The sequence below is a fragment of the Artibeus jamaicensis genome, unplaced genomic scaffold (genome assembly GCF_021234435.1).
Source record: "Artibeus jamaicensis isolate MK-2021 breed Jamaican fruit bat unplaced genomic scaffold, CSHL_Jam_final contig_457, whole genome shotgun sequence".
In the NCBI taxonomy this organism is placed as follows: domain Eukaryota; kingdom Metazoa; phylum Chordata; class Mammalia; order Chiroptera; family Phyllostomidae; genus Artibeus; species Artibeus jamaicensis.
Genome location: NW_026521840.1, coordinates 37,077 through 53,036, shown reverse-complemented (window position 1 = coordinate 53,036; position 15,960 = coordinate 37,077). Strand labels below are relative to the sequence as shown.

Here is a 15,960-nt window from a genome sequence, read left to right as displayed (position 1 = left end):
TTGGTTGTGGGCCAGCTCCCCAGTAGCAGGTAGGTGCATGAGAGGCAACCACACACTGATGTTTCTCTCCCGCTTTCTTCCTCCCTTCCCCTCTCTTTAAAAATAAATAAAATCTTTTTAAAGAAACTCTCCATTAAAGTTTTAAAGGCTATGGCTATGTCATCTTGTTCTTCCCATAAAATTGGGTTCGTACTGTCATTCTTTAGTGAGACATATAGGGGTTTTGCCATAAAAGAGAGATTTGGGAGTAGCCAATTTTGGCAATAGCCAACTAACCCAAGAAAACCTTGCAAGCAACCATTGATGCTTAGTTTTTGGCCTTGGGGAACGTAGGACACCATGAAACCTATCTGGATCCAGGTGCAGTTCTTGTTCCAATATCAGCTATCCCAAATGTCAAACCTGAGTTTGGACAAATTATAATTTTCCTTTAGAGACCCTTTGTCATTTTAAGTCCAAAAGTTCTAATAAATGGATGTTATCTTCTTGTGAGGAAACCTGAGAAGAAGAGCAAAGAAGTAAATCCTTCACATATTGCAATAAGGTGGAATCTTTAGGGAAAATTATATTATCCAAATCAGTCTTCAGAATTTGTGAGAAATAAGAAGGGCTTTCAGTAAAACCCTGAGACATTACTGTTCAGGTAATTTTTTTTTTCCCAAGTGAAAGCAAAAAGGTACTGGTTAGCTTCATCAACTGGGACACTAAAGAATGCACTACATAAATCAGTTACCATGAAGAATTTACTTCCAGTTCGGATAGATGCTAGCAGGATTATAAGGGTTACGAACAAAAGGATGTCTAGGGGTAACAGTGTGGCTTAGGCTTGAAGGTCCTGGACAAACCCTGACCCCAATCCCTTTGCCTTTCTCACAGGTAAAATAGGAAGGTTACAGGGACTAGTGCAAACAATAATAAGGCTTTGAGTAATGTAATTTACAGTTATAGTCTTTATATATGTAAGTGCCTCTCTACCTATAAGATGTTCATTACCTTGGGGAAGAGGTTTTGAAATATCAATTTGAAACATAACAGGAGGTGCACTGTAGATTCTGTTGATGTCAGTTGAAGACTATTCCCATAAAGAAAATGGCAATTGGTCCAATAGGGATAATTGATCTGTTCTCTTGGATTCAGCTATTGTACTGTCCAAAATGGAACAAATGAAAGATGTTGAAAAGCCATTTCATTCACCTAATTGGCCATTTTGACAGTTAATGCCAAGCTATTACATTGTTTTCCCCCTTGGGGGAAAGGATATTCCAGCATGACAGATAGTTCTCTAGGAAGTCTCTACATAATGAATGGGTAGAGGCAGAAGAACTAAGAACAAAACAACCTATATATCCCTTAAAGGGCCCAGACAAAAAGATAGGTTCAGAGATGTGAACCAGTTGAGGTTATTTGATATCCTCACTATTTGAACTGTTTTATTACTCTGAGGCAGGGTCTGTTTTATGACCGTGGGGTTGAGCAACAAGAGTGTAGCAACAGTCTCAATAAAAATGGAGATAGTTTTCCCTTCCAATTTGAAAGCAAGTTCTTCAAAGCCAATTAAGAAAAAGGATTGGAAAAAGCACCTGCAGTTTTTCAGAGCATCAGCACCGGGGATTAGGAGAACCTCAAAAAGGCTGGTTAGAAAGCTGAGAGCATTTAAAATGCTGAAAGTTATTAGCAATCCCTTCTCCAGTGTTCTGACTCTTTGCCATGGTGGCAAAAGTTTGGAGACTTTCAGTTTTGCATAGGGCCTCTGATTTGCCAAGGGTAAAAATAAAAAAATCTTGGCAATGTTATTTCTAGATGGTTCATCTAGGGTATGGGCAAGCTGATTGGCCAAATTAAACAAAACTGGGGTGCACATGGTTTCTCATTCCATCCTGGTTCTCTTAACTAGGAGGAAAAGATCTCTGATCAACCCATTAAAAAAGAAAGAATTAAAAGTTACATGAGTGGAGTCAACATCTGAAGGAAGACCAGAATTTTCTTTTAAAAAGTCTACTATAATACTCAGCAAGAGATGACTATCTGTCTCTTCCCAATAGGATGTAAGTTCCAAGAAAATACAATTTGACAGTTTTGTTTACTGCATGGTCAAAGGTGAGCCTCCCTCTGACTTAAAGCAAGCAAGAGTGATATCAATATTACCATGGAATGAGCTGAAACAGTTCTAGTCTAGGATACCTAAAAGTTCATGGGTAAAGGCATAGTTGGTGAACACAATAGTCTACATTAATTTTTAGCCTTTCTCCCATTAAGACATAGTTCCATATTTTGCTCACTGCTGTACACTTAACCTCTAATAGAGCATTAGAACTAGGGTGAAACTTTAGTCTGACTAGTTATAAAATGTAACTGAAATTTCAAAGAAACATAATCACTCGGTAGGGTCTATGGGAGGACCTAGGACTTATGAAAATCCTCACACTCTATGTAATCACAAGAACACTACATGCAAAAACCCTATAGGAAGAACTCTCCAGGGATGGGGTTTTCCCCTCGCCTTTGTCCTGGATTCCTGTGATGATACTGTTTCAGAGTTAGGTTGGCTGGTGTGTGACCTGTAGGTTAAGAGGATGTGCTGGGAATCATTATTCCTAAACCTTTCAAGTCTTTGGAGATGGCACTAATTGCTGCAATCCTTTCAGGGATGCTGTATTTTTTTTAATATACTAGTTTCCTAGGTAAAGGCAGTTCTACTTACTTTTCTCACTTTTATATTTCTCACCTCTGTCTTTGCCTATTTTTGTAAAATGGTTTGTATCTCTGGTGGTGTGCTCTTACTCATTTATTTGTCTTTCGTGCATCTAATCTAAGTTTTTGTTTTATTATTAACTTGTGAATTACATAAAACATCTCATATATAAAATGGCTCATTTTAGGGTGATAGCAACTTGTCTTTGAATGACGTAAAAGTTCCATTCTTTGGCTCCTTCCTTGTGTACTGTTCATATTACAATTTGCCTCTTTTTATGTCATAAATTTATTAACAACATATGGTATGTAAAGTTATTTTTACTACACTTTTCCTGGACCTACCGGGGTTCTGTGCCCCCTATCCAAATCCTAGGTTTTCCAAGGCTAGAGCCTACCCTTTCATGTCACCATTTTTGCTTCTACTGCACACGCCTGAATGTAGAAGCACTTCCTCTTGCCCATCTTGACTTCTACTGTGCATGTCCAAACTTTCTGTCACGTCACTGGTTTCTACTGTGCATGTGCTCGGCGGAGGAAATTCTCCTCCTCCCTCTGATATTTCTCCTCCTTCTCCCTCCAATAATACAGTATGCAGCTGGCAGCACCCCTGGGAGGCTTTCCTGCCTGCTTGTAGGATCAAGACTCTTCAGCTGCGGTCCCCTGGAGCATGTGAATGAGTCTGTAAATGCTATAGCTTCATACTAAATCAAGCTTAGTGGAATGCTGTCCTAACATCTGATTCAGCTTCCCAGTTTATTATGTATTCTATTCAGCTCCTTAGTTTAGTAAACTCAGGGCCCGATTCCCTTTGTGCCACTCCCCCTTCTTTACTAATGACTAGCTAACTACCTATGCCAACAACTGGGGAGGTGGTGTCTGGGTCTCCAGCAGACTCCCTTCTCTCCCAGGAGGACTAAATCCCCACTGATTTTCACCACCAGATGCTATGATGCATCTCTTCCCATCTCTGTTGCTCTGCGCTGGGGATTCCTGGTGGGATTGAGACCACATGCTCCTTTGGGGGAAGGAGTTTTGCAGATGACTATTATTCAGCTTCACAAGTGTGTTGTGTACTTTTACATATTTTCATGCCACCTTTTAGCTTAAAGAACTCCTTTCAGCATTTCTTGCTATGCGGGGCTGGTGGTGTTGAACCTCCTCATTTATTGTTTCAGAAAGCGTTCATTTCTTCTTCACATCTGAAGGATAAATTTGCTGGATAATGTTTTCTTGGCTGGAAATTTATGTCTTTCGACACTTTGAATATGTGTCTGTACGGTTTCTGCCGAGAAATCTGCTGATAGCCTAATGGGGGTTTCTCTGCAGGTTACTTAAATTTTTCCTGGCTGCCTTTAAGATTCATTCTTCATCAGTGATTTTTGACAGTTTCATTATAGCTTGTATTGGAGAACCTCTTCTGGATTGAGAAACTAGAGTGTTCTATTAATTTTGTGAATTTCTATGTCCAAATCTTTTCCTGGACTTTTGGCATTTCCCAGCTATTGTCTTTGAAAAATAAGCTCTCTGCTCTCTTTCCCCTTTCTTCATATGGAACCTTAAATATTCTTATAATTTGCCTTTCTGCTGGAATTCAATAGTTCCTATTGTCCTTCTACACTCAATTTTTAGTTCCGTCGCCTCTTCTAACTATGTTATTTCTATATTTCTATCCTCCAAGTAATTTTTTAATTCATCCACCTGGTCTACTTTACTACAGATAATTTCTATTGTGTCCTTCATGTGGTTCATTGAATTCTTTAGCTCCAGAACTTACGTTGGGTTCATTTTTATAATTTCAACCTCCTTGGTAAAGAACTCTTTTTGTTTATTAATTTAATTGCTGATTTTATTGCCTTGTCTCTTTGAGCTTACTTGTAGCTCATTCAATTTATTCATAACAGCTTTTTTAAATGATCATTTATGTTGCAGTGTTTTGTGCCTTTGAAATCTGCTGTTAAAGAATTATTATTTGCTGAAGATCACGTGGAGGATTAGCAACAGGGGAGTGGGAGAAGGAGAAGGGGGGAGAAGGTACAGAAAATAAGTAGCATAGACAGTAGATAGAAAATAGGGGGAAGGGTAAGAATAGTAGGGGAAATACAGAATCTAAAGAACTTGAGACATGTGTTCATGAACTAAAGGGGGGGAATCGTGGGGGAGGGGTGTGCAGGGTGGAGGGGAACGGAGGGGGGAAATAGAACAAAGTAATGGCATAATCAATAAAAATGTTTAAAAAAGAATTATTATTTGCTTTTTTGATATATCACTTTATTTTTATATTGTTTGAACTTATGCACTTTTGCTTTTGCCTTTGACGTAACAGTAATCTCTTTAACTAAGCTTTTATTTCTTCTTTGGTTTGTATAATTCACCAGGGTGGCTATTAGAAGCCTTTATTTTGTATTCCAGAAGGTGGCGCTATAGCTTGTTTGTGGTTTGTCCCTTGCTCACTTTTGATGACCTATTTTCTGAGCACGCTACCTGAGTACTGGACCTTGCTCTGTGAATAAACTTCGGAGCATGCACAGAGAGCTAGCAGAAGAATGGGAGAGATGTATGGAATTAGCACGTGGGGCTTTGGGGATGCCCACAGGCCTGATGTTGGTTCTTCTCGTAGGGTACTTCTAGAGGTTTGTGGATTAACTCACCACCAAAATCCTGAAGCAGACAGCAGGAACCACATTCCTTTAATCCTCTTTAATATTCTCTGCTTTCTTCTATTTCTCTTCCCTTTCAATTATGGCAGTCCCTCGTCAGAAATGAGGGTGCTGCTGGGGTAAACGGGTTTCTACATCCATTAAATGCAAAACTGTGGTAGCTGGGCAGTCATTGACCACTCTCCACCATTTATTTTCTATTTATTTATTTATTTGTTTGTTTGTGTGTTTGTTTATATTATTGTTAAAAAACAATTGTCTCCATTTCCTCCCCATCCCATCCCTCCCCACCTCCCACTCTCAATCCTATCCCCTTTGGCTTTGTCCATATGTCCTTTATACATGTTCCTTGATAACACTTCCCCTATTTTCCCTCATTATCCCCTACCCCCTCTCCTCTTGTTGCTGTCACTTTGTTCTTTATTTCAGTGTTTCTGGTTATATTTTGTTTGCTTGTTTGTTTTGTTGATTAGGATTCACTTATAGGTGAGATCATATGGTATTTGTCTTTCACCACCTGGCTTATTTCACTTAGCATAATGCTCTCCAGTTCCATCCATGATGTTGTGAAGGGTGGGATCTCCTTTCTTTCTTCTGTGTAGTACTCCATTGTGTAAATGTACCAGTCTTTTGATCTCCTCATGTACTGATGGGACCTTAGGTTGCTTCCAAAACTTGGCTATTACAATTGTGCTGCTATGAACACTGAGATGCAGAGCTTCTTTTGAATTGGTGTTTCAGGATTCTTAGGGTGTAATCCCAGCAGTGGAATTGCCAGATCAAAAGGCAAGTTCCATTTTTAGTCTTCTGAAGAAATTCCATAGTTTTCTACAGTGGCTGCACCAGTCTGAATTCCCACCAACAGTGCAGTAAGGTTCCCTTTTCTTCACAACTTCACCAGCACTTGCTTTTTGTTGATTTGTTTATTCTGTCCAGTATGAAGTGGTGTCTCATTGTAGTTTTAATTTGCATCTCTCTGATGGCTAGTGATGCTGAGCATCCTTTCACATGTCTCTGGGCCCTCTGTATGTCCTGCTTGAAGAAGTGTCTGTTCAGGTCCTTTGCCCATTCTCTTCATAGGATTGTTTGTCTTCCTGGAGTGGAGGCATGTGAGTTCTTTATATATTTTGGAGATCAAACCCTTGCCCGAGATATCATTTGCAAATATATTTTCCCACACAGTTGGTTCCCTTTTCATTTTGCTGACATTTTCTTTAGCCATGCAGAAGCTTTTTATGCTGATGACATCCCATTTGTTTATTCTTTCCTTTATGTCCCCTGCTCTAGGGGTCTACCTTCTTCATAGGAGAAGTAAGTTACTGCTTTCCACATCCTCTGTTAGAGAGGTTGCTGCCGCCCTTGGGAGACAGCTTATTCCCCTGTAATGTGGCTTTGGCAAAGCGGCGGCTCTAGTTGAGCTGCTCTAGTTGAGACCCTACCTCTCCTCTGCTTTCAAATTAGTCTCCATTCTACTCTGATGGTGTACTGGAACCTCCCCTAAGTCAGGTCAGGCTTCTACAGATGTTTTCTTACCCATGGATATGTGTCCAGGTTGGCACTCTTCAGGGTTTTTTTTTTGTTTGTTTGTTTGTTTCACCAACCATGGTAGGTGGCATTGGGGTAGTTTCTGCAACTCCCTTTTAGCTTTAGGTCATAACAAGGTCTTGTTTGTGTTTTTTCAGATGCACAGTCAGGCAAGAATCCTTCCAGGTCCTTTGGCATAGAATGCTGAGGTACATTTGTTCATATACGGAGGTGTAAACAATTATCTAAAAAGGGGGAGACAGAGAACAAACAACTTATGCTACTATGATACACTGTTTAGCTTATTTTAAAAAATAATTGATGTGTAAAAATTAGATTTTTGTGCTGTCAGGTTTTTGAACCAATAATTTCCAGGTTGCAGTGAAGAAATAAACACCCTATCGGTCAATATGCAGAGGTCACCTTTGGCTAAATTATGTAAAAGTCCATTCTTTGACCTCAGGTTTTTTATTTTTCATTTAAAAAAATTACTGTTGTTCAGTTACAGTTGTCCCTCAGTTGTCTTATAATCTAAACTGTATAAGACAAGTTGTCTTACACAGTTGTCTTATAATCTAAATTATATTTTATTTCATAATGACTCAGTTTGGAGCCAGTAGTAAATTATCTTTAAGATTCTGAATCCTATAAGAGCACAGACTAGGATTTCAAAATCAATTTGAAGCTAGTCTTCCCATTTATTGAGGAAAAGCTAAGAAAATATATCAACCAAAACCCCAAAGATTTTGACTTGTTTTGTCTGTTTAGTCTCTATAGTAAAATTATGAACCATTTGGTGCATGTTTCTGTCTATCTGTAAAACATGGTGAGTGTTGTCTATCCACATGCAGCAGGTATTATTAGTGCACAGAACTATCCTTTATGAGCCAGGATATAAGCTAAGGCTAGGAAGATACACCTGTGGATGTGTTAACATTGGCAATGTGTCAACAATGGCAAAGGTAGGAACTTCTCAATTAAGGAAGAGGCACAGAAACAGTGTAAGGGTTAATGTTAGTGGATGTCATTTTCAACTGGAAGTAAAAGTCTGGTTGTACTGTGGGTATTTAGTTCCATTAGGAGCAGGTCTGGGTTTGTTGCACAGTACCTGTAGGGGAGCAAAGTACATGGGAGTTGGATAAGTATACCTCGCTCCTGTCAATGTGTTACTGAATAGAATAATGTTAGTGAGATCTTTAACTTCAAACAATTTATCCATGTTATTTTGAATGTCATCTATTAGTGTGATATGGGTGGAGGTACTATAATAAATTTTCAGGTGTTTTTTTCTATAACAGGCCATGTTATTCTCTGTTTTTTCTTCAGATCATATAAATCTTTCCCCTTTTAAAATAGGCCATACTACTTGACAAGGAGTCATATCAGCTCAATCTAATACACAGAAACAAACACAGGGAGGCTGCCAAATTGAGGAGAAAAAAATGGCCCAAGTGAAAGAACAGATCAAAACTCTAGAAAAAGAGCTAAACAAAGATAAGCAATCTATCAGATGCAGAGTTCAAAACACTGGTTATAAGGGTGCTCAAGGAACTTAGTGAGGAACCTCAGCAGCATGAAAAAGATCTAGTCAGGAACAAAGGATACACTAATTGAAATAAAAAAACAATTGACAGGGAAGCAACAGTAGAGTGGATGAAGCCAAGAAGCAAATCAATGATTCGGAAAAAAGGGAAACAAAAAACAACCACTCAGAACAACAAGAAGAGAAGAGAATCCAAAAAAACAAGAACAGTGTAAGCATCCTGTGGAACAACTTTAAGCAATCCAACATTTGCTTCATAGGGGTGACAGAAGGAGAAAAGAAAGAACAAGACATTGAAATCTATTTAAAAAATAATGAAAGAAAATTTCCTTAATTTGGTGAAAGAAATAGACATGCAAGTCATGGAAGTGGAGATAGTCCCAAACAAGATGGATGCAAAGAAGCCCACACCAAGACACATCATAATTAAAATGCCAAAGGTTAAAGATAAAGAGATGGGAATTTGGGTGTGGGAGAATTAGAGAGAGGTAAGGGGATTAAAAAGTGCAAATAGGTAGTTACAAAATAGTCTTGGGGATGTAAAGTACAGTATAGAAAAGGGTGTAGCCAAAGAACTTATACATATAACACACAGAAATGAACAAGGGTGGGGGGATTGCCTGAGGGAGTATAAGGTGCTAAGATGGAAGTGGGAAAAGGAGAAAAAATCAGGACAATTGCAATAGCATAATCAATAAAATATAATTTAAAAAAAGAACTTATAGGGGTGTTAAAGAGACTGTGTTGAGCAGGAGGTGCACACACTGAGTGCTTTACCCACACCTCCTTCCACTCTGCTGCCTGTTCTTTGTGTGCACTCCTAAGTGCATCCAGGAGATCAAGCTCAAAGGGCACAGGGATCACTCTCAGAAAACAGAACAGGAGCATTAGGCTAGGGAGAAACCACAAACTTAAGCTCTAGTGCCACCTTCTGGAAAATAATAACCAACCAGGTGAATTGTAAGAACCACAGAGACAAAAAAGTTTAAAGCTTTGACCATGAGAGAGCAAGAAGGGTGGAACAATTCCATCTCCAAAAACACAGAGAAAACATCAGATAATAACAATGTTATTGAAGGTAACACCACATCTGTTCAAGGCAATGAGCAAAGAGTTATGAAGGTGTCTGCTATTTGAAAAGCAAAAGCACTAACATAACTACAAGGAAAATTTAAAAATCAAGAAAATATAGAATCACAAAAAAAAAATTCTTCAGCAACTGAGCCTAAAGGCATGGACTATAGCAATCTAACTGATAAAGAATTAAAAATAGCAGGGAAAAAACTCAACAAGTTACAAGAAAACTCAGAAATATAATTTAATGACATTTGGAGTTAAATATATGAACAAAATGAGTTACTTAACAAGAGATTCAAACTATAAGAAAAATAAAGAAATTCTGGAGCTGAAAATTCAATAAATTAGATGAAAAATACAATAGAAATAATGTATAGTAAAGCAGAAAAAAGATACGTGACTTAAATGGCAGGGATTTTGAAATAACATAGAAGAGAAGAAATAACAAAATTTAAAAAGAGAAAAAAAAGGCTACATGAGCTACGAGAGACCATAGCAAGACAAACATCAGAATAATCAGGGCACCAGAAGGAGAAAAGGGGGAGAAGGGGGAAGGGAAGAGAGTTTATTTAAAGAAATAATGGCTGCCCTGGCTGGTGTAGCTCAGTAGATTGAGCACGGGCCTGCAAACCAAAGGATCACAGTTCGATTCCTTGTTGGGGCACATGCCTGGGTTGCAGGCCAGTTCCCAGCAAGGGGACCCATGAGAGGCAACCATACATTGATATTTCTCTCCCTCTTTCCTTCCCTTCCCCTCTAAAGATAAATAAATAAAATCTCTCTAAAAAAAAAAGAAGAGAAATAATAGCTGAGAACATCACAAACCTGAGGAAGGACATGGACTTAGAAGTCCACAGAGCTCTATTTTCTCAACGCTTTCAGACCTTGTCCAATACACATTATAATTAAACTGTCAAAGACCAATGAAAAAAGAACCTTTGATGCACCAAGAAAAGAAGAAAGTTACCTACAAAGGAATCTCCATTAAGCTGTCAGTGAATTTCTCACTTGAAACACTACAGGCCATGAGAGAGTGAACTTATATGGGTATATTCAAAATGTTGAAAGATAAAAATTTCCAGCCAAGAATAGTTTGTCCTAAAAATCTGCCCTACAGATATGAAATGACCGATGATTACTAGAATTACTGGGGTGATAACGTTGTAAGGTGTAAAATGTCGAATCATTATATTGTACACCTGGAACTAATGCAATTAGTATAATATTGTACACCTACTATACTCTATATTAGAAACTCTATATTAGGATTGTAAGTTAACCATTCAAATATGATATAAAATTTAAAGAAAAAATTAATTAAAATACCAACACCGGCCATAAACTGTTAACTAATAAACAACATAAAAGAGGTGATCAATAATATAAAAGGAAGGAGTAAAAGAGTAAAGCCTTTATAGGTGAAAAAAGATAATTTGCTATCAGCATAGCAACTTATGCTGTGAGATGTTATATGTAAGCCTCATAGTAACCACAAGCCTAAAATCTAGAGTAGATTTATAAAACATTTTTAAAAAGTGGAAACAGAGCACCACCATAAAAACCATTAATTCACAAAGGTAGGCAAAAACAGAGGGAAAAATATAAAACGACCAGAAAGAAATTGATAAGGTGGCACAAGTAACACCTTAAATATAAATAATTACTCTAAATGTAAATGAACTGAATCCACCAATCAAAAACCACAGAGTGACTAAATGGATAAAACAAACAAAGTCAAGGGGTGACTATATGCTGAGAAAGACCCACTTCTGTTTCAGACCCACACGTTGACTTAGTGAAAGGATAAAAAAAGATACATCATGCAAGTGAAAACCAAAATAAGGTGGAGGGAGCTATACTTATGTCAGAAAAAAGTTTACTTTAAGCCAAAAATGGTAACCAAATACATGGAAGGTCATTTTATATCCTGAGAGGACTGATCCATCAAGATGATATAACAATTATAAACACATTCACGCCCAACATTGGAGCACCTAAATGCATTAAGCAAATAAAAATATATATGAAGGGAGAAATAGACAACAATAGTAGGATACTTCAATACCCCACTTTAACCATGGAATGATCATCCAGACATAAAATGAACAAGGAAATGGTGGACTTGAACCACATATTAGACCTAATCAACCTAACAGACATCTATAGAATATTTCATTTGCCAAGAACATAATACACATTCTTCTCAAATATACACTGAATATTTTCCAGAATAGAACATATCATAGGACCCATAACAGGCCTTAGAAAATGTTATTTTATTTTTAATTAAATTTATTGGGGTGACAGTGGTTAATAAAATTATATAGGTTTCAGGCGTATAAGTCTATATCACCTATATATTATATTGTGTGTTCACCACCCAGACTCAAGTCTCCTTCCATCTCCATTTATCACCCCATACCTTCTTCTACTTCCCCTCACACCCCTTCCCCTCTGGTAATCACCATGCTAGGGCTTTTTTAACTTTATTGTTGTTGTTTACACCACTACAAATGTCCCCATTCCCCACCAACTTTGCCCCCTTCTCCACTTTTGTCCCCAACTTTTTTCCCTATGGTCATCACCTCACTGTTGTTTGTGTCAGTGGGTCTTGCATATACGTTCTTTGGCTAATTCCTTCACCTTTTTTGATCCAGCCTCCCCTCTCCCTTCCCTCTGATATCTGTAGTCTGTTCTATGTATCCATGTCTCTGTTTCTATTTTGTTCGTTAATTTATTTTGTTCATTAGATTCCATGTGTAAGTGAGAGCATATGGTATTTGCCTTTCACTGACTGACTTATCTCACTCATTGAAATCATAACAACTATCTTTCCACCACAGTGTAAGGAAACTAGATATCAACATGAGGAAAGCCAAATAAACTGTAAATATGTGGAAACAACACACACCTAAACAACCACTTTATCAAGGAAGAAATAGAAAGGGAAATCAAAGATTATCTCAAACAATTGAAAATGGAAACACAAACTAAATGGAAAATAAACTAAAACCTATGGGATGCTGTAAAAGCAGTACTGAGAGGAAAGTTTATAGTCATAAATACATATATTAAGAAATGATAAAGCTCAAAAGCAATCAACCTAACTTTACACCTTAAGGAACTAGAAAACCAAGAATTCATTAAAGCTAAAGTTAACAGAAGAAATCAAATAATAAAGATCACGGTGGACATAAATGAAATAGAGACCAGAAAAACAACACAAAGTGTCAATGACACTAAGACCTGGGTTGTGAAAAAGATAAACAGAAGTAACAGGCCTTTAGCAAGGCAAACTAAGAAAAAAAGGAAAAGACAAAATTAGAAATGAAAAAGGAGAAATTACAACTGACATCACAGAAATGCGACCTGTTGGTGGGAGTGTAAACTGGTTCAGCCATCATAATAAACACCATGGAAATTCCTCAAAAACTTAAAAAGATACTCTTTGGTTGAAAAATCAACAAAAGGAAGATCATCACTGGTGGCTGGATGAGTTCGCAGAGTGAGAGAACATGGAAAGCAACTACTGAGGAAACGGGAAGGGGGAGCAATTTGAACGGAGCCACTGGTGGTGGTGGTCATGAGTGGGGCAGGGCAGCTCTACTCACACCAAATCAAAGAAAAGTCAAAGTATTCCTTTAACATTTATTTAATTAAACTAAAGGCAAAGAGTTAAACTAAGACTAGTAGAGTAGGTAGGCTCAGAGTTTCTCTGTAAAGTCAATTGGTCTTTGTTTCTCAGAAATGATGGGGGGGTCAGGAAGGGGGGTTGATGTATCTTAAACCAGGAGAAGGAGTTGCCACATGAGCAGCATGAATAAGTTCTGGAGGTATTTGGGGGCTTCGAAGTGCATCTTCTTCCTAGGTGCCGGTAAACAGTCTCAAACATTACAAACATTACAAACAAAACCTCTGACAGAGTTGGTCACGAGAGATGGGCAAGGCCAGTTGATCCCAAAGAGGGAACTGGCACCTTGATCAAACTGGTGTCGCTGTGCCCAGGGAAGAGCAGTTCAGCTCTCTGAGCTTTTGCAAAGGTTCTCACTCTGGACCACACCCCTCTCTGGGGACGTACAGGAAGTTACAGGCCACATATATGGGGAAGACCACATCTTGGTTCTCCAAGTTCACTACCTCCAGCTCTTCGTCTCTTCCCGGGGAAAGCACCTGGTATTCTGTGCTCTTCCTGAAGGTGGCTCTTCCAGTGGTGTCCAAGGAAACCACACACAGGCGGAAAGCGACCTTTCTCTGCCACAGTAAGCTGACCCCGAGGCCATGGGGCTTGTTCTTGGCGCTGCGTTTGAAGATGATGCGCCGGTTGGCGTAGCACACCACCAGGTCCCAGCCAATGCTGAGGCTGGCCCATCGCCAGCTGCACCGCACTTCCTTAGGGAGGTGGTGGCCGCACCGCATGCTGTAACCAGGGAAGTTGGGCACATGGATGTCGGTAGGCCCAATTCCCATGCTTTGCTCGGCCTGGACCAGGGCAAGCCACTGGTCTTTGTATACCGGGGTCAGCCACGCAGCTGGGATCAGCCCATCCTGATTAATGATGCGTTCGGATGGCAGGTCACAGATGAAGTCGGCCAGTCGCAGATGCTGGAACACTGGCACGAAGGCTCTGCCCTCCTGGGTTTCCAGGAAAGGGGTGCCTCCTGACTCTCTCCTGCACCTGGCAAACCACAGGTTGGCGTCAGTCAATAAGGCTCTGCGGGGGCCTCTCCATTCCGGCTGCAGCTGCAAGTACACCCACTTTTTCAGCATGGTGTACACATCCATCTCCACTTCTATCACTAAGAGCTCTGAAGAGGCAATGAGCTCTTTCATGATATCTGGGCTGACTTGACGCAACAATAGCTTCTCACAGTGGTGAGTCATCAGATTGTCCAGCAGCCACTGGAAGCATATGGTCCTGATGTTTGGGAGGCCGTAGCTCTCAGCAGAGTAGTAGTAACTGCATACGGTGTAGGCACTGACAGTCTCCTCCATGACCTCCCCGCACTGCTGAATCAGCTCATCCAGCTGCAGCATGCTGGCCGTGGCCAGGATGGACACAACGTGCCTGGGTGGAATAAGCACGGAGCTTTGGTACAGGGATCCTAAAACCTCGTGCAGAGCCTCGCTGTCAATGTTCTCGTCGGGCATCTGCAAGTCTATGGTATTCATGGTTGCTTCCCTCCACGCACCACTGAACATGCTCGCGAAGTAGCCACACTGGCACAAGAAGACCTTATGCAAGTTCCATACCTCTCCTAGCGCGCGGATCTGTACATCGCTGCCTTCCCCCATGAGAAAGAGTTTCTCATAAACGGAACCTGAAATACGTCTGGCGCGCTTCTGGAGGCGCCCGGCGGGAGGCCCTCCTGAGTCCGTCTTCCGTTTGAATCCACCCTGACTGGTGGAGGGTCCGGCCTCTTCACGCTCTTCCTCCACCTCGTCATACTCTGCCACAGCTGCCCCAGCCACCTCTACTCCACCGGCCCCTGGCTGCTCTGGGGCATGTCTTCCCCCACGCCCCCACGGCATCCGACTATTTATCGCTCCCATGGCCTGTTAGTACGGCCAAAACATGTACCACAGACACGCCCTCTGTCAAAGTGAAGCTTCCCGCCCAGCACCGGCTCAGCCCCGAGTGCTTATGGGTACGGCCAACGGACACCACTCAGCCGTGCCACCTGCTAGGAACTCACGCGAGAGTTCACGGGACCAGGAAGACAATGCCGTGTGCGTGTCCTACTGCGGCTATGACTCTGGCGCACCCTTTGTGTCCTGTTGGTTGTATATCTGCCCTGTGGGTGTATTTCCATGTCCTTTCAAGAACACAACTCCCATTGGTCCACCTACATTTTTGCGTGAACATGTGGGGAGGGGTTATATCTTTTTTCCTTCACGGAAACACAAGCTTCATTTATTCAGGGAATATCAATGGAGCATCCAGCGTGAGCCCAGGTTTGTGCCGGGCACTGGGAGTGTGAAGACAAGCACAGCTTAGTCAGGCTACAGTGAACCGAGTTCACGTAACAAATGATTACAATACCTGTGGATATTTCGGTAAATCTGGGAGCATGGAGGAAGGACGTCAGGGCCATGTCCTCGAGAGGCCCTGGCTGAGTCACACGGGGAAGGGGCGGGGGCAGGGTGGTTAGGCAGCTGAAGTGGAAGACTGACCTTCACTCTCTGACTTTAAAATAAACCTAAACCTCTTTCAGGCTCAGTTTCCCCAACAGCAAGGAACTAAAAGGCTTCAAAGTCAGTCGAAATGCAAAGTTCCTCCCTGTAATGACATCTAGATGCCAGCTTTGTCCCCCAGGCACCGACCTTCTCATCCCCCGAGGCTGTGACCATGACGCCATGGTCTGCGATAAAGGTGATTAACATCTGCTCCAGGCTGCTTGCTCTCGCACTTCTCTTTGCAAATTGTGTTTCTGGTTATAAAACCATTTTAAACTCTGTATGCCTGTG

At 40.6% G+C, this 15,960-nt stretch overlaps 1 protein-coding gene across 1 annotated transcript; it reads right to left on the bottom strand.

Annotated features, from left to right (window-relative positions):
• Positions 1-13,539: 13,539 nt before the first annotated feature.
• Positions 13,540-15,045, bottom strand: LOC119041768 (germ cell-less protein-like 1). The gene has a single exon (XM_037135152.2). It carries the CDS (start codon positions 15,043-15,045, stop codon positions 13,540-13,542), a length of 1,506 nt encoding a protein of 501 aa, XP_036991047.2.
• Positions 15,046-15,960: the final 915 nt, after the last annotated feature.